The sequence below is a fragment of the Musca autumnalis genome, unplaced genomic scaffold (assembly GCF_047663935.1).
Source record: "Musca autumnalis isolate F117 unplaced genomic scaffold, ASM4766393v1 scaffold_4, whole genome shotgun sequence".
Taxonomy (NCBI): Eukaryota; Metazoa; Arthropoda; class Insecta; order Diptera; family Muscidae; genus Musca; species Musca autumnalis.
The window spans coordinates 218,658,474-218,685,267 of NW_027411977.1; the positions used below are offsets into that span (position 1 = coordinate 218,658,474).

General features: G+C 36.4%; 2 protein-coding genes across 8 annotated transcripts in view; one reads left to right on the top strand and one right to left on the bottom strand.

Moving 5' to 3' along the window:
- The window catches only part of Cep135 (Centrosomal protein 135kDa), an 82,465-nt gene extending 82,079 nt beyond the window's left edge, over window positions 1-386 (top strand). For all 7 annotated transcript variants that reach the window (XR_012412587.1, XR_012412588.1, XR_012412589.1 and 4 more), the window contains one exon: window positions 60-386. Coding sequence is in view for 3 of the 7 variants with exons in the window: in XM_073983240.1 (XP_073839341.1) it covers window positions 60-221 (162 nt within the window). In the remaining 4 variants the exon portion in view is untranslated. The remainder of the gene's footprint in view (window positions 1-59) is intronic.
- LOC141402309 (uncharacterized) lies at window positions 236-19,299 on the bottom strand. The gene is made up of 4 exons (XM_073983238.1): window positions 19,094-19,299; window positions 17,314-19,025; window positions 5,706-11,842; window positions 236-551 (listed from the first exon to the last, which is right to left on the bottom strand). The coding sequence occupies exons 2-4, from the start codon at window positions 18,777-18,779 to the stop codon at window positions 397-399; spliced, it is 7,758 nt and encodes a 2,585-aa protein (XP_073839339.1). The 5' UTR covers window positions 18,780-19,025; window positions 19,094-19,299; the 3' UTR covers window positions 236-396.
- Between the last annotated feature and the right edge of the window lie 7,495 nt (window positions 19,300-26,794).

Genomic DNA, 26,794 nt, shown 5'->3' on the forward strand with positions numbered 1-26,794 from the left:
CAAATTCCCAAAAACCGTTTCTAATAACATTACCCGTTTTTATATCTCTTTTTCCACAGCACGATCTGGAAACTGAACGTCTAAAACGTGAACAAAATGCAACACTGGCCCGTGAATTCCAAGTACAAAATCAAGAGCTGCGTCACAATCTAACCGATGATCGTTTTCGTCAGGCTCGTTCGCGCGAACAAAGTCCTCGTTATCCCGTACAAACATTGTAAAAACAACTCATAAATTTTATTACATTGTGTTTTTTATTTGCCAATTGTAAACGATATTTTTTTAACAATTATATGAACATAAATTAAGTTTATTGTTACATTACGAAAAAAAAACAAACAGAAATAATTCTGAAAATATTATTAATAAAAAATAAATTCTAATTATATAACGGTTTTATGTCTTTGAAATGTTGTATCTATTGTTCATAATCTCCAAATATTCTTTCAAAACACAAGGACAATTGGTAAATGGTGGAAGTCGTGCATCACGTTTTCTTGCAAGAAATTGTGTGGGTTTTTGAGTTTGCTGCACAATTGGGCCAATTTCAACTGGAAATAGTGAAATATAAAAATTTCGAAACAGTTTTCACAGAAAACTTGGTCGATAACCACTTTTTCCATGAAAAAGTTGGACAGCTTTGACAGTTACTTCTATAGAAAAAGTTGTTATCGACAACGATTCCATAGAAAAAGTTGTTATCGACAACTAGTTGTTATCGACAACTATTTCTATAGAAAAAGTTGTTATCGACAACTATTTCTATAGAAAAAGTTGTTATCGACAACTATTTCTATAGAAAAAGTTGTTATCGGCAACTATTTCTATAGAAAAAGTTGTTATCGGCAACTATTTCTATAGAAAAAGTTGTTATCGGCAACTATTTCTATAGAAAAAGTTGTTATCGGCAACTATTTCTATAGAAAAAGTTGTTATCGACAACTATTTCTATAGAAAAAGTTGTTATCGACAACTATTTCTATAGAAAAAGTTGTTATCGACAACTATTTCTATAGAAAAAGTTGTTATCGACAACTATTTCTATAGAAAAAGTTGCTATCGACAACTATTTCTATAGAAAAAGTTGCTATCGACAACTATTTCTATAGAAAAAGTTGCTATCGACAACTATTTCTATAGAAAAAGTTGCTATCGACAACTATTTCTATAGAAAAAGTTGCTATCGACAACTATTTCTATAGAAAAAGTTGCTATCGACAACTATTTCTATAGAAAAAGTTGCTATCGACAACTATTTCTATAGAAAAAGTTGCTATCGACAACTATTTCTATAGAAAAAGTTGCTATCGACAACTATTTCTATAGAAAAAGTTGCTATCGACAACTATTTCTATAGAAAAAGTTGGTATCGACAACTATTTCTATAGAAAAAGTTGGTATCGACAACTATTTCTATAGAAAAAGTTGGTATCGACAACTATTTCTATAGAAAAAGTTGGTATCGACAACTATTTCTATAGAAAAAGTTGGTATCGACAACTATTTCTATAGAAAAAGTTGTTATCGACAACTATTTCTATAGAAAAAGTTGTTATCGACAACTATTTCTATAGAAAAAGTTGGTATCGACAACTATTTCTATAAAAAAAGTTGTTATCGACAACTATTTCTATAGAAAAAGTTGTTATCGACAACTATTTCTATAGAAAAAGTTGTTATTGACAACTATTTCTATAGAAAAAGTTGTTATCGACAACTATTTCTATAGAAAAAGTTGTTATCGACAACTATTTCTATAGAAAAAGTTGTTATCGACAACTATTTCTATAGAAAAAGTTGTTATCGACAACTATTTCTATAGAAAAAGTTGTTATCGACAACTATTTCTATAGAAAAAGTTGTTATCGACAACTATTTCTATAGAAAAAGTTGTTATCGACAACTATTTCTATAGAAAAAGTTGTTATCGACAACTATTTCTATAGAAAAAGTTGTTATCGACAACTATATCTATAAAAAAAATTGTTATCAACAACCATTTCTATAGAAAAAGCTGTTACCGACAACTAGTTATATATAAAAAGTTGTTATCGACAACAATTTCTATAGAAAAAGTTGTTATCGACAACTATTTGTATAGAAAAAGTTGTTATCGACAACTATTTGTATAGAAAAAGTTGTTATCGACAACTATTTGTATAGAAAAAGTTGTTATCGACAACTATTTCTATAGAAAAAGTTGTTATCGACAACTATTTCTATAGAAAAAGTTGTTATCGACAACTATTTGTATAGAAAAAGTTGTTATCGACAACTATTTCTATAGAAAAAGTTGTTATCGACAACTATTTCTATAGAAAAAGTTGTTATCGACAACTATTTGTATAGAAAAAGTTGTTATCGACAACTATTTCTATAGAAAAAGTTGTTATCGACAACTATTTCTATAGAAAAAGTTGTTATCGGCAACTATTTGTATAGAAAAAGTTATTGTCGACAACTATTTCTATAGAAAAAGTTGTTATCGACCATTATTTCTGTAGAAAAAGTTGTTATCGACAACTATTTCTACAGAAAAAGTTGTTATCGACAACTATTTGTATGGAAAAAGTTGTTATCGACAACTATTTCTATAGAAAAAGTTGTTATCGACAACTATTTCTACAGAAAAAGTTGTTATCGACAACTATTTCTACAGAAAAAGTTGTTATAGACAACTATTTCTATAGAAAAAGTTGTTATCGACAACTATTTCTATAGAAAAAGTTGTTATCGACAACTATTTCTATAGAAAAAGTTGTTATCGACAACTATTTCTATAGAAAAAGTTGTTATCGACAACTATTTCTATAGAAAAAGTTGTTATCGACAACTATTTCTATAGAAAAAGTTGTTATCGACAACTATTTCTATAGAAAAAGTTGTTATCGACAGCTATTTCTATAGAAAAAGCTGTTATCGACAACTATTTCTATAGAAAAAGTTGTTATCGACAACTATTTCTATAGAAAAAGTTGTTATCGACAACTATTTCTAAAGAAAAAGTTGTTATCGACAACTATTTCTATAGAAAAAGTTATCGACAACTATTTCTATAGAAAAAGTTGTTATCGACAACTATTTCTATAGAAAAAGTTGTTATCGACAACTATTTCTATAGAAAAAGTTGTTATCGACAACTATTTCTACAGAAAAAGTTGTTATCGACAACTATTTCTATAGAAAAAGTTGTTATCGGCAACTATTTGTATAGAAAAAGTTGTTATCGGCAACTATTTCTATAGAAAAAGTTGTTATCGACAACTATTTCTATAGAAAAAGTTGTTATCGACAACTATTTCTATAGGAAAAGTTGTTATCGACAACTATATCTATAGAAAAAGTTGATATCGCCAACTATTTCTATAGAAAAAGTTGTTATCGCCAACTATTTCTATAGAAAAAGTTGTTATCGACAACTATTTCTATAGAAAAAGTTGTTATCGACAACTATTTCTATAGAAAAAGTTGTTATCGACTACTATTTCTATAGAAAAAGTTGTTATCGACAACTATTTCTATAGAAAAAGTTGTTATCGACAACTATTTCCATGTAAAAACTTGTTATCGACAACTATTTCTATAGAAAAAGTTGTTATCGACAACTATTTTTATAGAAAAGGCTGTTATCGCCTACTATTTCTATGAAAAAAGTTGTTATCGCCAACTATTTCTATAGATAAAGTTGTTATCGCCAACTATTTCTATAGAAAAAGTTGTTATCGACAACTATTTCTATAGAAAAAGTTGTTATCGACAACTATTTCTATAGAAAAAGTTGTTATCGACAACTATTTCTATAGAAAAAGTTGTTAACGACAACTATTTCTATAGAAAAAGTTGTTATCGACAACTATTTCTATAGAAAAAGTTGTTATCGACAACTATTTCTATAGATCAATTTGTTATCGGCAACTATTTCTATAGAAAAAGTTGTTATCGACAACTATTTCCATGGAAAAAGTTGCTATCGGCAACTATTTCTACAGAAAAAGTTGTTATCGACAACTGTTTCTCTAGAAAAAGTTGTTATCGACAACTATTTCTATAGAGAAAGTTGATATCGACAACTATTTCTATAGAAAAAGTTGTTATCGACAACTATTTCCATGGAAAAAGTTGTTATCGACAACTATTTCCATGGAAAAAGTTGTTATCGACAATTATTTCCATGGAAAAAGTTGTTATCGACAACTATTTACGTGGAAAAAGTTGTTATCGACAACTATTTACATGAAAAAATTTTTATCGACAACTATTTCCATGGAAAAAGTTTTTATCGACAACTATTTTCATGGAAAAAGTTGTTATCGACAACTATTTCCCTGGAATAAGTTGTTATCGAAAACTATTTCCCTGGAAAAAGTTGTTATCGACAACTATTTCCATGGAAAAAGTTGCTATCGACAATTATTTCCATGGAAAAGGTTGTTATCGACAATTATTTCCATGGAAGAAGTTGTTATCGACAATTATTTCCATGGAAAAAATTGTTATCGAAAACTATTTCCATGGAAAAAGTTGTTATCGACAACTATTTCCATGGAAAAAGTTGTAATCGACAATTATTTCCATGGAAAAAGTTGTAATCGACAATTATTTCCATGGAAAAAGTTGTTATCGACAACTATTTCCATGGAAAAAGTTGTTATCGACAACTATTTCCATGGAAAAAGTTGTTATCGACAACTATTTCCATGGAAAAAGTTGTTATCGACAACTATTTCCATGGAAAAAGTTGTTATCGACAACTATTTCCATGGAAAAAGTTGTTATCGACAACTATTTCCATGGAAAAAGTTGTTATCGACAACTATTTCCATGGAAAAAGTTGTTATCGACAACTATTTCCATGGAAAAAGTTGTTATCGACAACTATTTCCATGGAAAAAGTTGTTATCGACAACTATTTCCATGGAAAAAGTTGTTATCGACAACTATTTCCATGGAAAAAGTTGTTATCGACAATTATTTCCATGGAAAAATTTGTTATTGACAATTAGTTCCATGGAAAAAGTTGTTATTGGCAACTACTTCCATGGAAAAAGTTGTTGTCGACAACTATTTCCATGGAAAAAGTTGTTGTCGACAACTATTTCCATGGAAAAATTTGTTATCGACAACTATTTCCATGGAAAAAGTTGTTATCGGCAACTATTTCAATGGAAAAGGTTGTTATCTACAACTATTTCCATGGAAAAAGTTGTTATCGACAACTATTTCCATGGAAAAAGTTGTTATCGACAACTATTTCCATGGAAAAGGTTGTTATCGACAACTATTTCCATGGAAAAAGTTGTTATCGACAACTATTTCCATGGAAAAAGTTGTTATCGACAACTATTTCCATGGAAAAAGTTGTTATCGACAACTATTTCCATGGAAAAAGTTGTTATCGACAACTATTTCCATGGAAAAAGTTGTTATCGACAACTTTTTGCAGGGATAAGGTTGTTTTCGACAACTATTTCCATGGAAGAAGTTGTTGTAGACAACTTATTTTATGGAAAAATTTGTTATCGACAACGATTTCCATGGAAAAAGTTGTTATCGACAACGATTTCCATGAAAAAGTTGTTATCGACAACGATTTCCATGGAAAAAGTTGTTATCGACAACGATTTCCATGGAAAAAGTTGTTATCGACAATTATTTCCATAGAAAAGGCTGTTATCGACAACTAGTTGTTATTGATGTATACTTACCGTGATCATTTGAAGCTTGATGGCGGCATCCGTATTTTCTATCACCGTGGTCTGATATCGCATTGCTACCAGCCATATCTCCGCTATTTTGTGGAATATTTTTAGATCTATTTCCACCACTAAAGAATGGTTGAGTAAATGGTTTCAATATACCCTTTAGGGGACCAATGAGAGAAGAGGTTTGGAAATGTTCTTGTTGCTCTTCGCAAGGGGTTTGGACAGCCTCAAGTGGTGTTGTATTTTTCTGAAAACCCGTTGAAATTTCGGGATAACTATTAAATTCTTGAAATTTTTCTAAAGACGATTCTGCTTCCAATTCAGTTTCCCTTATATTCAAGTCCATTTCATTATTTTTATTAAAATCTACACTACGATATTTTAATGGAACATTTGGAACTTCGTCTTCGAACTTAAACTCTTGTTTTGGATCGATGTTTGAAATTGGGTAATTGGGCTTTTTGGAGTATACCGCATCGGAATCGATTAATGTTCCTGTTGGAGCAGTATTCAGTTTGGGTTGTTGCTCAGTATTTAGGTTCCCTGTAGAGAAACTGTAAGTTTCTTCCTCTCCTTTCCATTGTGTTTCATTCTTATCCGAATCTTCTTTATTTTTTTGCTCCTCGAAACCGCTTATGATTATCTCTTTTTCCATATCAAAGCTAGGTAATTTGTTATCATTGTCATTGTTCCAGTTTTTTTGGTTCTCTTCATGTATTTCTTCTGGTTGATAATTTGGGGTTTCCTCCTTCACAGAATCTTTAGTGTCTTCTTTCAAAGCAATTATGATATTCTCTTGCTTCATGTTCCCTGTAGAGAGATTGCTCTCCATTAACCTCTCTTCTAGAATTTCTCTCTTTTCTTCTTGCTTATTATCTGTTACTCTCTGCTCAGCAATGAATCCTTGCATTTCCATGGGATTAGATTTTGTATGGCAAGTTTTACTTATTTTTCGTATTAGATCAATGGCCAATTCTCCCAACTCTTCTCCCTCGGAGGTATCAACAATTTGTTGAGAGGATAAAAAGTTCCTTAGATCTCTTAAAACTTGCATTGTATTTGGAGAACTATGAGAGTTATCGGCAACGTCATTGTGATTCAAGTGTGGTTGTTGAGAGGATTGTATGGCATATTGAAATTCGTTGCTCTCAGAGATTCTCTTAGTTTCGTCACTAGAAATTTGCTCTGATCGCTGAGACAATTGTATGGCATCTTGAATTGCTCTACTCTCTGAAATTCTCTCCGTTTCAACATAGGCAATTTGCTCTCCCTTTGGGTAAGTATTTGCTGATGCCTTCTTCATTTCTTCACTGATAAACGGGGTTTCTAGAGATTTGTCAGTAAGGAGACTACCCTTAGATGCATTTTCTCTCAAATAGACGTTCTCTGAGGGTTCTTCAACTATATCCGGTTCTTTAATGCATTTTCGGTTTATTATATCGTCTTCACCTAAATACTGCACCCTTTCTTGGTCCCCTCTTAGTTCTTGATATTTAATTCTTTCTTGGTTCCCATTGATTTGTTTTGGCAATTGTTTTTCTCCGGGATTAGGTGAATCTTTAGTCGTACTTATTGAGGTTATATCAGCATTGACCATCGATCTTGATTTGTCCCCATTGAGTTTGCTTGTCATTGGAAGTTCTTTTTCTAAGGTATTGGAGGATTTAGCCTGGCTTCTTTCTACAATAACAATTTGACCGGCAGGATATTTCTTTCCTGGTAGTATTGTATTTGCTGAAGCAGCTGAAGATTTCCAATTCAATTGATCCTTTAAATGTTTACTGTCTTCTATGGACGAATTATGGGTATGACTTGCATTATTCACAGTATTATTAGCCGATCTACCTTGTGACTCATTATAAGCTTCTTCCAGTTCTTCTTGATAAGGTCCTTGAGGTCCCTTGAGTATAGATTTTACTATGGAACCATATATATTATCGTCTGGTTTCCCTTGCGGCTCATTAAAAGCTTCATTCCGTTCTTCTTGAGAATTCAACGGTCTTTGAGGACCCTTGAGTTTAGGTTTTACTATGGAACCATATATACGGGAAGATTTATATACTTCTGTAGTCATAGCCTTAGGTCTTAGAATAGTTTTTCTTGTATCTTCCTCAGTATTTGGCAATTTTACTTTCAAGGCCCCAAAGAGATTTTCACTTTCTTCTTCTTCTTGAGATGTTTGTTGTGATCCAGTTGTTGTATTAGGATGAACGGATCTAAAAACTTCTTGAGGAATTTCATTGTTTCTTTGTTTATTTTCAACTGTCTCTGTATCCTTTCTTGTATATTTTCTTCTAGAGTCTTCTTTTGTGTTCGGTTCTTCTTTTTCTTCTCCTTGGAAACTCGTATTGGAGTTTAGTTCGGACTCAAAATCATCATCCAAATATTCAAGCCTATAATATTCCTTAAATATTTCCTTAGGAATGCTTCCATATAGGTTTTGACCTCTCCATTTATGCAGAGTGTATCGATTTTCCTTTTCTCTTTGAGATGGCATAGCTTTAGTTGGGAATTCTTTTTGAATCTCAGGTTCCAAACCGCAATTAAGCCTTTGATCATTCTCCGAAATCGTGTTTTCCTTTTCAATTTGAGATTCCACACCTTTATTTTGAATTTCCATTTTAATTTGTCGTTCCAAGCCGCAATTAAACCCTTGATCCGACTCCGAAATCTGACTAGTTGCTGTTACTTTAGAATTTCTGTTAAATCTTTGCCTTTGGTGATCTTTTTCTTCTGAATGCTTCTCAGAAAATTGTCGAGAACTTCCTTCAGATCTACCATTATGATAAGTGTTTCGATTTTCCCTTTCAGTTTGAGATTTCATACCTTTATTTTCAAATTCATTTTGAATCTGAGGTTTCAAGCCGCAATTATAACTTTGATCCTCTTCCGAAATCTGAATTCTTTCAAATCTTTTTTTGTGAAGAGTGCTTCTATATTCTTCTCCGGTTTGGGATTCCCTGCCACAATTTTGCAATTCTTTAATTTGGATCTGAGGATCCATATTGCCATTAAAAACCTGACTTGACTTAAGATTTTCCCTAGAGTTTCTTTTAAATCGTTCCCCTTGCTGATCACTACGATTTACTAAACGATTTTCTGAAATTTCTCGAGAACTTCTTTCAAATCTCCCTGGATGCTGCTGTTGATCCTCTCCCTTAAAATGTTTCTCTATTCTCTCTTTGAGATCGGCTTTCAAGGCATCTGTTTTTTCGTTTGTAGAATTATTTTCAGAATTTTTAGGCCTTTCCGGGTTCATCTTATCCACAACCACATGTTTTGATTTCACCGATTTATAGCTCATTTCATTTGTGTGAGTCTTACCCGCTTCGTTTTCATATTTTTCTATGGATTTTATAATTTTCTCTTTAACTTTAAAAGTCTGAATAACTTCGGCAGTATTAGAGATCTTTTCAGTTTTAGTGTAATTCGTTGTTGTTGTTCTCTCTCGATCTCTTAAACCTTTTTTTCCATTATTAACCGGAAATGTTTTCTTCTCACTGTCTACAATGTTACTCTCTTTGATGCTCTCTCTATGAACGCCATTCTTGGAATTGTTATTTTCTTTTGTATTTTTGCTGTGGTCTTCTTTCAAATATATTTTTGAGTTCTCCTGTATATTTTCAATAAAAGATTTACCACGATTTTCTCTCAAGCTGCTTTCTCTATTCTCAGTGGTAAAGTTTCGCCCAGAATCAGACTCCTTATTTCGCCCATTTTTATTACTCTCCATTAAGAACTCACTATTCCCATTCTCTTCTCTCCGATGTGCCTTTGAACTCTCATTTGTATTCGGAATCAAAGATTTGCCTTTGCTTCTCCTTACAGCTGTTTCTCTATTCTCAAGTTTAGAGAGTCGGTCACAAGAAATTGTTTTCTCACTACCATTTGCAAATGTTTCTCCCTCAGAAAGTAAGATTTCTTCTGTTTTCTCACTCTCATCAATTGAAAATTCTCTATTTTTCACATAACTTTTGACAGAAACATCAGTGATTGCTCTCTTATCATACTTCATTGTGAATTTATTCTTGTCCTCCGTTGTGTATTGCCTCTCTTTCGCCCCTTCTCCAACATTGGCAAAGGTTTCTCTCTCACAAAGTAATTTTTGTTTCGCTTTCTCATTCTCATCAGTTGAACATTCTCTACTTAGAATTGAATGACTGTTTGGATTCTCTCTCAATATTGTTTTTCCACCAACAACTGTAAAAGTTTTTCTCTCTTTCACAATGTTTCCATTACTTGTCACGGAATCTTCAGCATGAATTGTTTTGTGATTATCTCTCTTATCATTATTTATTCCGTTTTTATCTCTGTTCCCGTTCTCTTGTGACCATTGCCTGCCATTTGCCAATTGATATTTTCTTATGTCTCTGTTCTCCGGATAATCTTGATTTTGATATTGTTTTACATATTGCCGATAATTTCTAAGCTTTTCGTGTGGAGGTTTCTTTCCTTGGGAACGATTTGCGGCCAACTTCATTAGTTCTTCATGTGATGAACTTTCCCCAATGTTGTTACAACATTCATTTCGAATTTTCTCATTAGTACTTCCATCTCTCTTAGTAATCTCATGCTTCTCAAGTTGTTCGGCTTCATTGTTAAACCTTTTGGGACTCTTTCCTTTATAACTGGGAGAAATTTGACCATCATGGCATGAATAAAAGCTCTGAGATTCTGCAGCCATAATGTTTATTTCATCGCTAAGAATTTCAGTTTCATCTTCTTTAAATTTTGCGAAATTTCCTCCATCAGGGCTTTGACATATTTCCTCTTTCACCTTATAACAATTTATTTTCTCCTTATTTCCATCAGGCCTTCGGCATGGGTCCTGATCTTTCTCCTCCTTACTACTTATTTCATTTGTTACTTCAAATTCCCTTTCCTCACATTTTGTAAAGCTTTTTCTATCCGGGCTTTGGCACATATCTTTATCTTCCTCTGTGTCATTTCTCTCTCCTGTTATCTCCCCTTTTTTGGCCCTATATTCCATTAGACGCATTTGCTTCAACATTTCCATGGTAGCTAAGGAATATTCCTGGCGCGGTGAAGAAATTTCTGTAGCTATGGACTTGTTTCGAACTGGCTTTTCCCAAACCAGTTTATGTTCCATCAATTTATAGTGTTTATAACCTGCCCGGTGGTCCTCATTCTTCTCCTTAGCTTTGTAATACCTTTCAAATTTCTCCATTTTACGATTTGTATAACGTTCCATTACAGCTATCAATTTTTTGGCTTTTTTGTTATCCAAAGCTATCATGAAAGTGTTGATTATAGCCTTTTGGGATTCCTTTTGATTTGAGTCTCCATTATTAGCGACGGAATTCTCATCAAATTCAGGCAATACTTTCCTCTTCATGTGTTTCCAAGAATGATTCTCTTTTAATTGGTGATTTCGTGCGGTGTCTTTGTCTCTTTCGTGTGCCTTCGTGATAATTTCAATTTGCTCTTTCTTCTCTTCAACAATATTCTTAGGATTCTGATAAATATTGTGTCCAACTTTTCTCTCCACAACATTCGAAGTAGTTTTTTCTTTCAATTGATGATTTTGTGTCTCTTTGTATATTTCAGCATGGTCTTTCTCTTCTCCACAGGTGTTACTCTTTACTTCTACGTAATCTCTTAGTTTGTGGATCTCTCTATCGCACACATCGTTCCTTGTCTGTGATAATTTCACTTCTCTTAAGTGGTAATGTGGTTTGAAATTGTTTGAAGAACTCTCTTCACCAACTCTTGAAGAATTTATTTCATCGTGGTGTCTTCCATTTTGACATTTAATGACATTTCGCAAATCTTTATCTTTGTCTAATTGAACATTTTCTTCCGGTTTCTTTCTCTTCACAGCTTCCAGTAGATCCCGTTGCTTGGGAGAAGCAAGGGCATTTGGTGATTTGCCAAAAATCTCACATTCCTTGCATTTCTCTCTTTTGTTATGTTTCGGTGGGGTGTGAGAATTCTCTTCGCTGTTGTGGCTTTCTGCAGAGGGATCCTTTTTAGAGTTATAAATGCCAGTCTCTTCACAATTCACCCGTTCGCGATGTTTTTTTGGCTTCTCTTCTCTCATATTATGGGAATCTGATATCTCCTCATTTCTCTTGAAGTTCCTACTACTCACAACACTGCATTTTTGTGGTGAGAGCGTCCTGCGTGCAGATAAATTATTAGATTCATTAGTACGAATTTCCGAATCAATATGTTTATACCCTCCACCATAATATGCATCTATAGACAGTTTCTCAAAGAAAGGGTGCTTCTATAGACCCCTACAGAAAAGGGGTGCTACTATAGTCCCTTTCTGAAAAAAGGGTGCTTCTTTAGTCCCTTTCTGAAAAAAGGGTGCTTCTTTAGTCCCCTTCTGAAAGAAAGGGTGCTTCTATAGTACCTTTCTGAAAGAAAGGTTGATTTTATAGTCTCTTTCTGAAAGAAAGGGTGCTTCTATAGTCGCTTTCTGAAAGAAACGGTGCTTCTATAGTCCTCTTCTGAAAGGAAGGGTGCTGCTTTAGTCCCCTTCTGAAAGAAAGGGTGCTTCTATAGTCTCTTTCTGAAAGGAAGGGTGCTTCTATAGTCTCTCTCTGAAAGGAAGGGTGCTTCTATAGTCTCTTTCTGAAAGGAAGGGTGCTTTTATAGTCCTTTTCTGAAAGGGTGCTCTATAATCTCTTTCTGAAAGGTCCCTTTCTGAAAGGAAGGGTGCTCTACAGTCCCTTTCTAAAAAAAGGGTGCTTCCATAGTCCCTTTCTGAAAGAAGGGGTGCTTCTATAGTCCCTTTCTGAAAGAAATGGTGCTTCCATAGTCCCTTTCTGAAAGAAAGGGTGCTTCTATAGTACCTTTCTGAATGAAAGGGTGCTTCTATAGTCCCTTTCTAAAAGAAAGGGTGCTTCTATAGTCCCTTTCTGAAAGAAAGGGTGCTTCTATAGTCCCTTTCTGAAAGAAAGGGTGCTTCTATAGTCCCTTTCTGAAATAACGGGTGCTTCTATAGTCCCTTTCTGAAAGACAGGGTGCTTCTATAGTCCTTTTCTGAAAGAAAGGGTGCTTCTATAGTCCATTTCTGAAAGAAAGGGTGCTTCTATAGTTCCTTTCTCAAAGAAAGGGTGCTTCTATAGTCCCTTTCTCAAAGAAAGGGTGCTTTTATAGTCCCTTTTCTGAAAGAAAGGGTGCTTCTATAGTCCCGTTCTGAAAGAAAGGGTGCTTCTATAGTCCCTTTCTGAAAGAAAGGGTGCTTCTATAGTCCCTTTCTGAAAGAAATGGTGCTTCTATAGCCCCTTTCTGAAAGACAGGGTGCTTCTATAGTCCCTTTCTGAAAGACAGGGTGCTTCTATAGTCCCTTTCTGAAAGAAAGGGTGCTTCTATAGTCCCTTTCTGAAAGAAAGGGTGCTTCAATAGTCCCTTTCTGAAAGAAAGGGTGCTTTATAGTCCCTTTCTGAAAGAAAGGGTGCTTCTATAGTCCCTTTCTGAAAGAAAGGGTGCTTCTATAGTCCCTTTCTGAAAGAAAGGGTGCTTCTATAGCAAACCCGTTCGTGGGAATTGATTTGGTTACGAAGTTTTTCGGCAAATCACACACACGCGACCCGAACGCAAAGTAAGAGAGCAAATGTTTTGATTTTTTACTTCAGTCTTGTACTGAATTTCATGCAAGCAGGTTGATGCCGCTTTATTTGTTTATTTTTGGGTACACAGAAAAGATTTTGCAGTTGTACAGCAAATATGTGGAGGGAAGAATTTGAAAATGATTTTTGTTTTGTATTAATATTTTTAATGACGCAGAATGCCTCGTCTGCAATGCAACAATAAAAAATGTATGTATGCTTAGAAAGTCTTAAAAAATCATTTTTATATACAATTTGTTTTTTCTCTCAAAAAAATTAACATATGAAGAAAAATACTTTTCAAATTATGAAGTTATTTACAGTTAGGCAAGAAATGTATTGCAAAAACCAAAATTGTAGAAAATGTCATATTAATTGTTCGTTTATGGCAACAAATTATGTAAAAACCATACGGTTTTTTGTGCAAATCTCTTGCTATAGGTCTTTACAACAATATTCCATCAAAATATGCAAAGGTTATTGGCGATTTATAACAAATACGGTCAAAAATAAGAATTAACTACTACTTGGGGGTGACAATAAAAGTATTGCAACGGGAAAATCAGTACTGTAAAACTATAAAATTTTTGCGGTCATTATGCATTTTTACGCCTTTTGCGGCTAATAATAGACTAACAGTATTGAATTTAATAAAGTTCAGTGATAAAAATGCGGTCATGGAGGGTCTTCAGACAGGTAAAAAATGCATGGGACCCTATTAACAATAAACAATGACGAATCGGCCATAGGCAAGTATGCCAAGAATGAATATTTGACTCAATATGTATTGTAGGATAATGAAACAATGCAAAACAGTCCGATTTTGGCTTTGAGAACATCGAAATACCTTTGGAAAGTATATGGAAAAAATTGACACCAGTGTAGTATTTTGAAACGACCTACGACAGAGCACTATTTCGTCTCTAAATCGTATTGATATGATTTAATTTTTACTAATTGGATAGATATTATCCTCTGCTGTCATAATAAATCCAAAAAATTGCGCCAAATCCAATAAAATCCATCAAATGTGGAAATTAAACCGCTACTGGAGAAGCTGGAATACCGAATATTTGGGTACTATATTCTTTCCCATGGAAAATAGTATGCGAAATTGGGTTCACCGATATAATAATGATTAGGAAGACATCCCCACTGACATTGTTAAGAAATATTTAATAGTCATTAGTCTGAAAGTCAGAAAAATCTATCCCGAAAGCTCCAGCAAAGTCAACTACCACCATTCCAAAGACCAGATAATGACATGTTAATCTTATTTGTGTAAATTGCCGATGTAATATAACAACACAAAACTCTTAAATACATCGGGACAACATCCTGATATCAACCCTCATAAAATGTTTGGGTCAAATTTAAGAAAAAAACTCCAAAAACATCCTCCAACGAAGGATCAAGATTTACTAAAAATTGGGGAACCAGTACCCTAGAGTGGAACATACCGAGCCTTAATTTTTGTTTTAACTAAGCTCATTAATGCTGCAATGAATGTCCAAAGGGGATAGACAACTCATTAAGGAACACACCTTTGGTAATTTTCGAAGAAACCATCGATTTGGCAATTTTTGCAATACTTTTATTGTCACCCCCCAAATAGTAGTTATTTCTTATTTTTGACCGTATTTGTTATAAATCGCAAATAACTTTTGCATATTTTGACGGAATATTGTTGTAAGGAACTATAGCAAGAGATTTGCACAAAAAACCGTATAGTTTTTACATAATTTGTTGCCATAAACGAACAATTAATATGAAATTTTCTACAATTTTGGTTTTTGCAATACTTTTCTTGCCTAACTGTATATTATTTTTAATTTAAGTCATACAAAGCGAACGCGCCAACAATATATTTTTCATTTCACACTCAATATGAAAATCATCACCCTGTTCTGTCAGTGTAATTTTACCCACACATAAACAATTTAAGCGCTCGCTCTTCTTGGTCGGCTATGTTCTATAGTCCCTTTCTGAAAGAAAGGGTGCTTCTATAGTCCCTTTCTGAAAGAAAGGGTGCTTCTATAGTCCCTTTCTGAAAGGAAGGGTGCTTCTATAGTCCCTTTCTGAAAGGAAGGGTGCTTCTATAGTCCCTTTCTGAAAGGAAGGGTGCTTCTATAGTCCCTTTCTGAAAGGAAGGGTGATTCTATAGTCCCTTTCTGAAAGGAAGGCTGCTTCTATAGTCCGGTTCTGAAAGGAAGGGTGCTTCTATAGTCCCTTTCTGAAAGGAAGGGTGCTTCTATAGTCCCTTTCTGAAAGGAAGGGTGCTTCTATAGTCCCTTTCTGAAAGGAAGGGTGCTTCTATAGTCCCTTTCTGAAAGGAAGGGTGATTCTATAGTCCCTTTCTGAAAGGAAGGCTGCTTCTATAGTCCGGTTCTGAAAGGAAGGCTGCTTCTATAGTCCCTTTCTGAAAGGAAGGGTGCTTCTATAGTCCCTTTCTGAAAGGAAGGGTGCTTCTATAGTCCCTTTCTGAAAGGAAGGCTGCTTCTATAGTCCCTTTCTGAAAGGAAGGGTGCTTCTATAGTCCCTTTCTGAAAGGAAGGCTGCTTCTATATTCCCTTTCTGAAAGGAAGGGTGCTTCTACAGTCCCTTTCTGAAAGGAAGGGTGCATCTACAGTCCCTTTCTGAAAGGAAGGGTGCTTCTATAGTCCCTTTCTGAAAGAAAGGGTGCTTCTATAGTCAATTTCTGAAAGAAAGGGTGCTTCTATAGTCCCTTTCTGAAAGAAAGGGTGCTTCTATAGTCCCTTTCTGAAAGAAAGGGTGCTTCTGTAGTCAATTTCTGAAAGAAAGGGTGCTTCTATAGTCCCTTTCTGAAAGAAAGGGTGCTTCTATAGTCCCTTTCTGAAAGAAAGGGTGCTTCTATAGTCCCTTTCAGAAAAAGGGTACTTATGTAGGCCTTTTCTGAAAGTAAGGGTGCTTCTATAGTCCCTTTCTGAAAGAAAGGGTGCTTCTATAGTCCCTTTCTGAAAGAAAGGGTGCTTCTATAGTCCCTTTCTGAAAGAAAGGGTGCTTCTATAGTCCCTTTCTGAAAGAAAGGGTGCTTCTATAGTCCCTTTCTGAAAGAAAGGGTGCTTCTATAGTCCCTTTCTGAAAGAAAGGGTGCTTCTATAGTTTCTTTCTGAAAGACAGGGTGCTTCTATAGTCCCTTTCTGAAAGAAAGGGTGCTTCTATAGTCCCTTTCTAAAAGAAAGGGTGCTTCTATAGTCCCTTTCTGAAAGAAAGGGTGCTTCTATAGTCCCTTTCTGAAAGAAAGGGTGCTTCTATAGTCCCTTTCTGAAAGAAAGGGTGCTTCTATAGTCCCTTTCTGAAAGAAAGGGTGCTTCTATAGTCCCTTTCTGAAAGAAAGGGTGCTTCTATAGTCCCTTTCTGAAAGAAAGGGTGCTTCTATAGTCCCTTTCTGAAAGAAAGGGTGCTTCTATAGTCCCTTTCTGAAAGAAAGGGTGCTTCTATAGTCCCTTTCTGAAAGAAAGGGTGCTTCTATAGTCCCTTTCTGAAAGAAAGGGTGCTTCTATAGTCCCTTTCTGAAAGAAAGGGTGCTTCTATAGTCCCTTTCTGAAAGAAAGGGTGCTTCTATAGTCCCTTTCTGAAAGAAAGGGTGCTTCTATAGTCCCTTTCTGAAAGAAAGGGTGCTTCTATAGTCCCTTTCTGAAAGAAAGGGTGCTTCTATAGTCCCTTTCTGAAAGAAAGGGTGCTTCTATAGTCCCTTTCTGAAAGAAAGGGTGCTTCTATAGTCCCTTTCTGAAAGAAAGGGTGCTTCTATAGTCCCTTTCTGAAAGAAAGGGTGCTTCTATAGTCCCTTTCTGAAAGAAAGGGTGCTTCTATAGTCCCTTTCTGAAAGAAAGGGTGCTTCTATAGTCCCTTTCTGAAAGAAAGGGTGCTTCTATAGTCCCTTTCTGAAATAACGTGGAGAATTGAGCTTAGTACTTACATATACAAACTTAGTACTTACTATACAAACTATAAGTACTAAGTGAAGGTTATAAAAAGTTCAGCCCTGCCGAACTTAATACTGTTCTTACTTGTTTCTTCCATGGAATTGTTCATAGGTCCCAGATTCTCTCAACAAATTTGCCGCATTTTGATTTTGCACGGGATAACTGCCAATACTGCATTTACGTGGTGAAGCCGTCTCGGTTGAGGAGTAATTCGCAGATTTTTGTATATTTTTAGGCTGAAATTCTTGTGGATCTGAATCCACACGTTTTCTTTCATGTAATCGGTTATAGGTATCAGATTCCTTGAAGGTACTTGGTCCATTTCTATTTTGCCTTGGACTAGACAGTTCACAATCAATTTGGGAATGTATTTCCGGGTTGTGATGCTTGGTTATAGGCTTATTAGCTGCTTCTATATTTCTGGCACAGAAATGCTCGGTATTTAAATCTGTAGTCTGGCGACGCAAACAACTTTCAACATCCCTCTTGGGTTTCCCTAAGACGGGACCTTGTTTAGTATACTTTATGGTATCCAAATCCCTGTAAACTTTTCCACAACATAGAACTTGATTTAGGCACTTGGGTAATTTGTGAACACACAATGGCGGCTGTTTCATAGCCGAATTTATTACTCCAGTCCATCGAAAGTAGCAACGATGACAGCAATTGACAATTATTGACTGTGGGGCCTTGGGAGTTATATGGGTTTCAATAAAATTCTCCACATCATTTTTAGTACAATCCACCTTTTCCGGATGTTTAATAGAATTCATTTCTTTTTCCTTGTCTTCAAAATCCATCATATGATCCCCTGTGGCTCTGACATCTGTTGTCAACTGTGTTGCTATTGTCCTTGACTTTGGCCTCATAGCCAAATCAGAATTCGTGGCATATCTGGGAGAGACACTTACACATTGATACTGAGAGGAATATTTTGTTGCAGCAGAATCATTATCATCATAATTTTGCATCGATTTTCCTGGTACTTTTGAAAATTTATTAACATTTTCTGACAAAACTTGAGAACAAATTTCTCCATTCTGATCTTGACCTGAGGCATATTTTGTTGCAGCAGAATTATCATAATTTTGTGTGGATTTTCTAAATGTTTTTGAATATTTATTAAAATTTGCTGACAAAACTTGAGACCAAATTTCTCCATTCGAATCTAGACATTCATTGTGGTACTTTTTAGAATTTTCTTTTAATTTTTGTGACCAATTTTCACTCTCCATGGCCGCCACCGATTTGCCATCATCAACATAATTTTGTTGTCTTGAATTATTGAAATTTCCTACCAATTTTTCTGACCAGTTTTGAGAATTTGGAAGGAATTGTTGTTGTTCCAAACAACCATTCGTTTGCATTTTTGTCCTTTTTTCTCTTTCCATTTCCATCAATAAAACATCTCTTTGTTGCTTTAATTTCTCAATTTCCACATTGAATGCCCTACCTAAATTCTCTAAATAATGAGAGGGTGGTTTTGGTTTATCATCAGATGGTGGACAACCTTTTGATTTCTCTTTCATTCTTGTAATATTGAAAGACATTTGAGATCCTCTATATCCGCGATGTTCATGTTCGTCGCTTCAATTTGTGACAAGTTGATTTTGTTTTATGATGACAACATTCCGATTTTCTCCTATAACTTGACAAAATATCTTGCCGGTTCTCTTGTGTGGATTTGTTGATCTCTTTAGTTGTCTCACGATGTTTAAAATGGTTTCTCTTTGAAGAGTTCCTTGAATATTTTTCTCTTGATCTGTCTTCTGTTTGGATTGGTGAGAATGTATTTCCTGACAAAGAAAAAAAGATTTATTATTTAATTTATTATTAAAATAATAATAAAAATTCACCTTCTTACCAAATTTCTTCAAAGGATATCCACAAAAGTCCATATAATAAAAGGTTTATCCCAAAATTCTATTCATTTGTTTTCCAAATTATTAATTTTTTAAATAGGTTTGTCAATAAAAAAAGTCAAAAGCTTTCGATGTTCAATGACATGAAAATAATACAAGGCGAGGATTATCAAAACCGGCTGGCCTCAAACATCAAACTCTGACTTCTGATAACACTAGGTGTGTACGACAACTTTCCCAGAAATAATTACTCAGCAAGTTTCAGCAACTTCTCTCAGTGAATTTTACTCTCTCAAGCAAGAAAAATTGCAGAAAGTTATCGAACAACATTTTGCAAAAACTTACTTTTGATATTTTAAACCATTGGTGCTCGCTTCCTCTCTTTAATGGGGGAAAGTGTCTTACCACTACTAATACACTAACTATTCTGAGCACCCCTGTTTTAAACCCAATGGAACAAAAATTTAAAATTTCATTTGACTTATTTAAAGCAATAATCCTATCCTTCTTGACTCTGGGGTCATTGGGGTTGGCTGGAAGAAGCTCATCATGCTCTTTTGCTAATCCTGTAGCCCCTGCAGGGTAGTTTGGTCTTACTTCGGGTATTCGACCAGCAGGTATATGGCAAGCGGCTGCAGCAGTGATCAGAATTATGGGGGCAGTTGTCTGAAGCGGTAATTGGGGAACTCTCAGAAACTCGTCCAATCAGCTTTCCCATGATTGGCGAATGTGCGGCGATCATAGGTAATGAAATCGGGTGGTCTGCGAATGGAGACAATTATGATCGATCTTTCTAGTTCCTTTTCCCAAAAGGAACTAGTTCCTTAAAGTAGTTCCATAGTTCCAAATAGTTCCGACATCGATATAGTTCTACGAACTTTCTCTTTCATCGTTCTATTCATTCCAAATATTTCCGAGACCGAAATAGTTCAACGAATCTTTCCCATTCATCGATCTTTTCGTTCCAAATAGTTCCAAGACCGAAATGTTTTCATTGTTTGGTGGATGAATTGACATAAAAATAAATAAATTGCAGCGAACAAACAGCAACAACGAAAGATCGACGTAGGCGTTAAATTGAAGGAACGAGAAAAACGAAAGGAACTTTATGAACTAAAGGAACTATATAAACGCAAGAGCTGGATGTAGTTCCAATAGTTCCTTGTCCGGAATAGTTCCTTGGAACTAGTTCGTTCCGGAACTACACAACTCTAGTTGCCAGGTAACGTCATTTTTCAGAGCAGGTGACACGATGGCTATGTCTGGCGAACTGTGACACTCTCCTCTAATTCTTGTAGTGGCGTCCTCATTGACCGTGCAAAACGTGGAACTATCAATCTGCTCAGCCAGCACTATACCTCCATGGTCGTTTCCGAGGACCGAATGTCACAACTCATGATAAGCATTAAAGTCCCCCATGACCAGTAGGTTATGATCTTCCAAAAGCGAGCTAATGTTGGAGTATAGCTTTATATCGGCGGCATGTATACATTCAGCAGTGTGGTGCTTTGTGCTTTCCTAAAGCCATACTCATGGTAGAATAATAAAAGGTAACCTCATTTAAAAAAATCGTAGATACATCTCTGGATTTACTGACATGCTCAATTACAGACTAATTGAACGTATCCACCCCTGCACGTCAGGAAAAAGAAAAACAACTATTGTTTTTTGTTTATTTTTTGAAGTGGATAATATTCTGTGTGAATAATATTAAAATTCTTTGAATAAAAATGACGAGTCTGGTGCCGACGTTAAATTTCAGGGTATATTATGAAGTGGCCGAAGACCAAAAGAATGTCCATGTGATTTGTGAAACGTCGAATCCTTTCTTCAACATATGGACCAATTTTAATGAATGTTAAACACAATTTTCACTTTGTTTATTTGTTGTTTTTATTTACCATAGTATAAATGAATGGCTGACTTCCGTCACGTTATAAAACTACGTTTTTTCTTAGCATTAATTCTGCATCACTGCGATATGGAATAGGATGCTTACAGATTTTTTTAGACATTTACAAAGCAACTGACATTTCGGAAGGCAGCCTATTGTTAGCCTAAAGAGTTGGTAATATGCACTCATGTTTGGCATTGAACTTTTGCTTTGTAACGGTCAACTCCCTTAGGTAGCTCCCCCACAAAATTTCAGAATGTTAAGGACATGTCTCGGATTGTTCGTGGGTTCTCCACGAGCTCCTATAATGGTACATTATTTTCGGGGCAAGTCCACATTCCCTGTAATAATAGAAGAAACGCTTTTAAAAAATCTTTTCCGGCACTAACTAAAATGACTAATGGGCACGACAACTTACGAGGATAGTTTACAACAATGTAAATTTTTTAGTGACTAGTCCAGGCTTCGTGACATAATGGTCCAAAATTTCTGGTAGGCATGATAGCTATCGGAAGGGTTGACTGACATTGGTCAACCTTTGCATATATTAATATTTCTCACAAACTTAAATTGTTCTAAAAACTATAACGAACAACTGCTACCATCTGCAACATTTTGTATTACTATCTCCTTTAAAATTAAAAATCATTTCCCTCCAGCGTCGTTTTTTATTCTTTGATTTTATTTATATTAAAAACATTGAATTTTGGATTTGAAACGTAACTGTCAAATATGTATGTGTATGCAATGATAAGCACACACATACATAGAAAATTATTGTCAAATCCTTTTTGACAATAAAATGTTGTCAAAGTTTAAATTTAGAAAAAATTGTAAACATATGATTGCATAAGGTTACCTTTTTTAATTGTACCATGAGCCATACTGATGTTGTGCAAGTTTTAGTTGTTCTGTCATATTTGGCAGCAGAGGAATTCTAAAAACTTCGCCAGCGGCGACTATAGGGAAATTGGCCGGTATGAGTCTCAAAAACCTTCGCTAGCGGCGACTGAAGGGAGATTGTCCGGTATATTCAAGCTCTCTTCCGGGAGCACTGACTGTAGAATGAGAGTGTCAGGATATGTGCAAGGTAGCATTTTGCTGTTGGACCAATATTCTTTGGCATACGTATTGAGATGCCATCGGGTCCAAGGGCTTTGGATGGCTTAGCCTTAATTATTGCTGCGCTTAAATCCTCTGAATGGTTGAATGGGATCTCCTTAATTAAGTTTAATCGCTCTCCTGAGGACTGACTTTTTGCCATGAACCATGAATTGCTGGCAGAATTTAAGGGCGCATTTCTTGGCATCCGATATACATATCAGCTCCGCTGAATTTTACAGCAATATTTCCGTTGTGAGTTTATGCTCTCGATATACTCTTAAATGTGGCCAACAGCTTGTGCGAACCAGCGTTGCAATTATCATGGGGATAGTTCCCTGCTGTGCTGGCTTACGATGTTATTTATTTTCTCCGCCAAGGGTGTTTAATTCAGGGTCGTCTGATGTAAAATATCTCTTTGTTCAACTAGATGGGCTGCCAGTGTTGGGAAATTGGGCCTCCAATTTGCAATTCTTCCTGATGCTGCCCGGAGTACTATTGATTTAAAGTTACACTCACCCTTTTCGGCGCATTAGGGGGCGACAAATGACAGTAGGCTTCGTCACTTTCATTAATAAGGCCATGCAAGTTGGACTTGTTGTAGTCAATGATTGGACGTTTCTTATTAATTTTCTAGTTTAGAGATAAGCTTGATGATCGAATTTTTTTTGCAAGTGAAAAAGGAAAACCAATGTCTCGAACCTACACAGCCACCAAATTATGTGACTAGTTTCGCTGTTAGTTGGGCAGCTCTTCAGACATAACGACTGTCGAATGGCTTCTCTGCCCTCGAACTTTTGGTATTTCAAATGCAAATGTTTTTTCTCCGGCTTGATGATCGATTTTTTTTTTGCAAGTGAAGGAAAACCAAGGGCTCGTACCCACACAGCCACCAAATTATGTGACTAGTTTCGCTGTTAGTTGGGCAGCTCTTCAGACATATCGACTGTGGAAGTGCTTCTCTGTCCTCGAACTTTTGGTTTTTCAAATGCAAATGTGTTTTTTTTTCTCCGGCTTGATGATCGATTTTTTTTTTGCAAGTGAAGAAGGAAAACCATGTACTCCAACCCACACATCCACCAAATTATGTGACTAGTTTCGCTGTTAGTTGGGCAGCTCTTCAGACAAATCGACTGTGGAATGGCTTCTTTGTCCTCGAACTTTTGGTTTTTCAAATGCAAATGTGTTTTTTTCTCCTTTTGGTAGCGATCATTGATAGGTCTGATCCTGAAGGCAGGATCAGTGACGATCTCTGATGGCTGGTACAGGGCCTTCTAAGGAGGGTCATAACTTCTGATGATGTGGATGAAATAAAGACCGCCTTTGGAAAGGCAGTCGTGTACAAGGGTGTGAAAGTTATCAACTGTAGGGATGAGGAATCGCGAGTTTTCCTCAACCAAACAGGGAATGGCGCTGATGCTCTGTGGGACGGTAGCTGGCTGGCTGAAATTTCCATCACCGAGATCCCATCTGAAATTGCGGCGACAACGTGTGTACCTCCTCCTGATTGGTATGTAGCACAGGTGTTAAAGCTGATCCAGAAGCAGAATATGCCCATCCAGACTGAAGTTAGTGAACTTCTTCCCAGACGGGGGAGGTGCAGGGATGGAGTTCCCTATGGATGGTTCGAACACTGAATTTATCGAGGCTTGCAAGGGAGAGCTAAACTTCGGCTTGGGTTGGCTTCGGTTCCACATATCGCAGTCTCAATAAGGAGTGGAGGCAGCGGGGCATCTTACATACTTAGCTGGCCCATTACAGAACATTTGTTCCATAGACCGAACTAAGAAAAGATCTCCAATTCTCTCTGTTTCGTGCTTCGCTTTTTGAATTACCGCGTCTTATCAGCTCATCATCACTCATTCTTATTATATGGCCTAGCCAACGCAATCGCTGCATCTCGATACGTTTAACTATACTGAAGTCGTTGTATAGCAGATACAGCTCGTGGTTCATGCGACGTCGATATTCACCGTCAACGCAGATTGGTCCGTAGATCTTTCGAAGAATTTTTCTCTCAAACACGCCAAGCACTGCTTTATCTGCTTGCGCAAGTACCCAGGCTTCGGAACCATACATCAGCACGGGTAGTATCAGTGTTTTGCAAAGCGTTATTTTTGTATGACGAGTTGTGGCTTTGTTTTTAAAGTGCTTACTTAAGCCAAAGTAGCATCTGTTGGCCAATACAATTCTTTTTATTTCATAATTTATGTCGTTTGTTGTGTTTAGGGCAGTGCCGAGGTAGACGATGTCTTTAACTAACCTCAAAATTATAGATACAACTTTCACAGTTGGTCCGAGCTCTATGGACGCTTTGCGCGTCGACGCCATCAATTTGGTCTTTTTCCGTTTACCGCCAGACCCACTTTCGCAGATTCTGCTTCGACCTTCCTAAAGGTATCAGTTACTTCCTTTACTGATCGTCCCATGATGTCTATGTCATCAGCATAGGCAAGTAACATGTGGCTATTGGTGTAAATTGTGCCATTTCTTTTGACATTTGCATCTCGTATTACCTTTTCCAGCAAAATGTTGAATAGGTCACACGAAAGGCTGTCTCCTTGTCTGAAACCTCTTTTGGTACAAAATTCTTCGAAGAGGTTCTTTCCAATTTTAACTGAGAAACTAGTATCAGTTAAAGTCATCTTACAAAGCCGGATGAGCTTTGCGGGAATACCAAATTCAGACATTGCATGAAATACCTTTCATCGGAGGGGACTGTCGAATGCTGCTTTATAATCTACAAAAAGGTGATATGTGTCGATCTGCATCTCTTGGGTCTTCTCCAGAATTTGCCGCAGGGTAAATATCTGGTCAATGGTGGACTTGCCAGGTCTAAAGCCACATTGGTATGGTCCAATTATTTCGTTGACCATTGGCTTTAGTCGTTCGCACAATATCCCTGACACGATCTTGTAGGCAATAGGGAGTAGACTTATACCCCTATAGTTAGAGCATAGAGTCTTATCTCCTTTCTTGTGGACGGGACACAGGATGCTTAGGTTCCAATCGTCGGGTACGCGTTCTTCCTGCCAGATGGTGCTAACTAGCTGATGCACACACCTTATCCGCGCGTCGCCTCCGGTTTTAAACAGCTTGACTGGTAAGCCATCGGCTCCTGCAGCTTTATTATTCTTCAGCCGGTTGATTGCTGTTTTTACCTCATCTTGGCCGAGCAATATACATTCTATACCATCTTCTGGGATTGGATCTGTGGTATCATCGTCTTCGCTACTCTTGGATACCAGCAGATTGGAGAAATGTTCCTTCCATATCCTGAGCACGCTATCTGTATCTGTTACCAGATTACCTTGCTGGTCTCTACAGGAGGATGTGCCTGTACCAAAGCCATCTGTTTGATGTTTCACTCTTTGGTAAAATTTTCGGACTTCATTTTGGCTCCTGTACATCTCGATTTTTTCACACTCCCGCTTTTCTATTTCTCTCTTTTTCTTGCGGAAAAGACGTTTCTCTTCTCACCTTTTCTCCCGATATCTCTCTCGTGCGCTACGCGTTGCTACTGATTGTAAAGTAGCTCTATATGCAGCATTTTTCTCTTCGGTGGCAGCACGACACTCCTGGTCATACCATGAATTCCTTTGTGGAGGTCTCTGGAATCCAAGTATGGATTTTGCGGCTGTTTGCATGGAGTGGGCAATATTTTGCCATTGTGTTGTTATGTTATCGGGACAAGGAGTGCTCGCGTTAAGCAATTGGGCTAGTTGAGTGGAATATGCTGTGGCTATCTGTTGTGTTTGCAGCCTATCGATGTCCAACTTCCGCGTTGTGTCTGTTCGTGCTTTATTTGCAACGTTTAGACGGGTACGAACCTTTGCTGCAACAAGATAGTGGTCCGAATCAATGTTTGCGCCTCGGAACCATCGTACATCCAACACGCTGGATGAATGTCTTCCATCTATCACAACATGATCAATTTGATTACTTGTTCTTTGATCTGGGGACAGCCAGGTGCCCTTATGAATATCGAGATGCTTAAATCTGGTACTGCTAACTACCATGTTTTTTGCAGCTGCAAAGTCTATCAGCCTCATACCATTGTCAGATGTTTCACTGTGGAGACTGAATTTCCCGACTGTTGGGCCAAAGATATTCTCCTTTCCAATTTTGGCATTAAAATCGCCTAGAATGATTTTAATGTCATGGGCAGGGCAACGGTCATATGTTTCTTCTAAGCGCTCGTAAAATATATCTTTGGTCTGTTCGTCCTTTTCTTCAGTGGGAGCATGAGCGCAAATAAAGCTGATGTTGAAGAATTTAGCTTTTATTCGAATTGCAGCAAGTCTTTCATTCACTGGGGTGAAGCTGGATACCAGATGTTTTAGTCTCCGACTAACTACGAATCCGCAACCAAACTCATGCTTTACGTCATGGCAGCTATAATACAGTATATATACTAGATGCATTGATAATAAGCCTATTTAGTATTTTATGGATGTCTTCAAAACGGTGGGCCATGAGACAAATATCATCGGCATAGTCAATATCGTTTAGGCGATTGTTGAGGTTCCACTGTATGCATGGGGCCTCGCTGTTTATTTTGTTCATAACAAAGTCCAGCATTAACAGCAATAAGGTTGGTGACAAAATGCATCCCTGTTTAATTCCGGCTGTAGTCATAAAGGGCGAACTTTCTGCTGTATTAAAACGCACAAGCATGTCGAATTTCTGTAGAGTTCACGAATGAGGA

Coding starts and splice junctions, on each gene's coding strand:
- LOC141402309 (XM_073983238.1), bottom strand. CDS start 18,779: ATGTCTTTCAATATTACAAGAATGAAAGAGAAATCAAAAGGTTGTCCA. Junction 11,843..17,313: donor CAATTCCATGGAAGAAACAA/GTAAGAACAGTA, acceptor ATCTGCACGCAG/GACGCTCTCACCACAAAAAT. Junction 552..5,705: donor TCAAGCTTCAAATGATCACG/GTAAGTATACAT, acceptor CACTATTTCCAG/TTGAAATTGGCCCAATTGTG.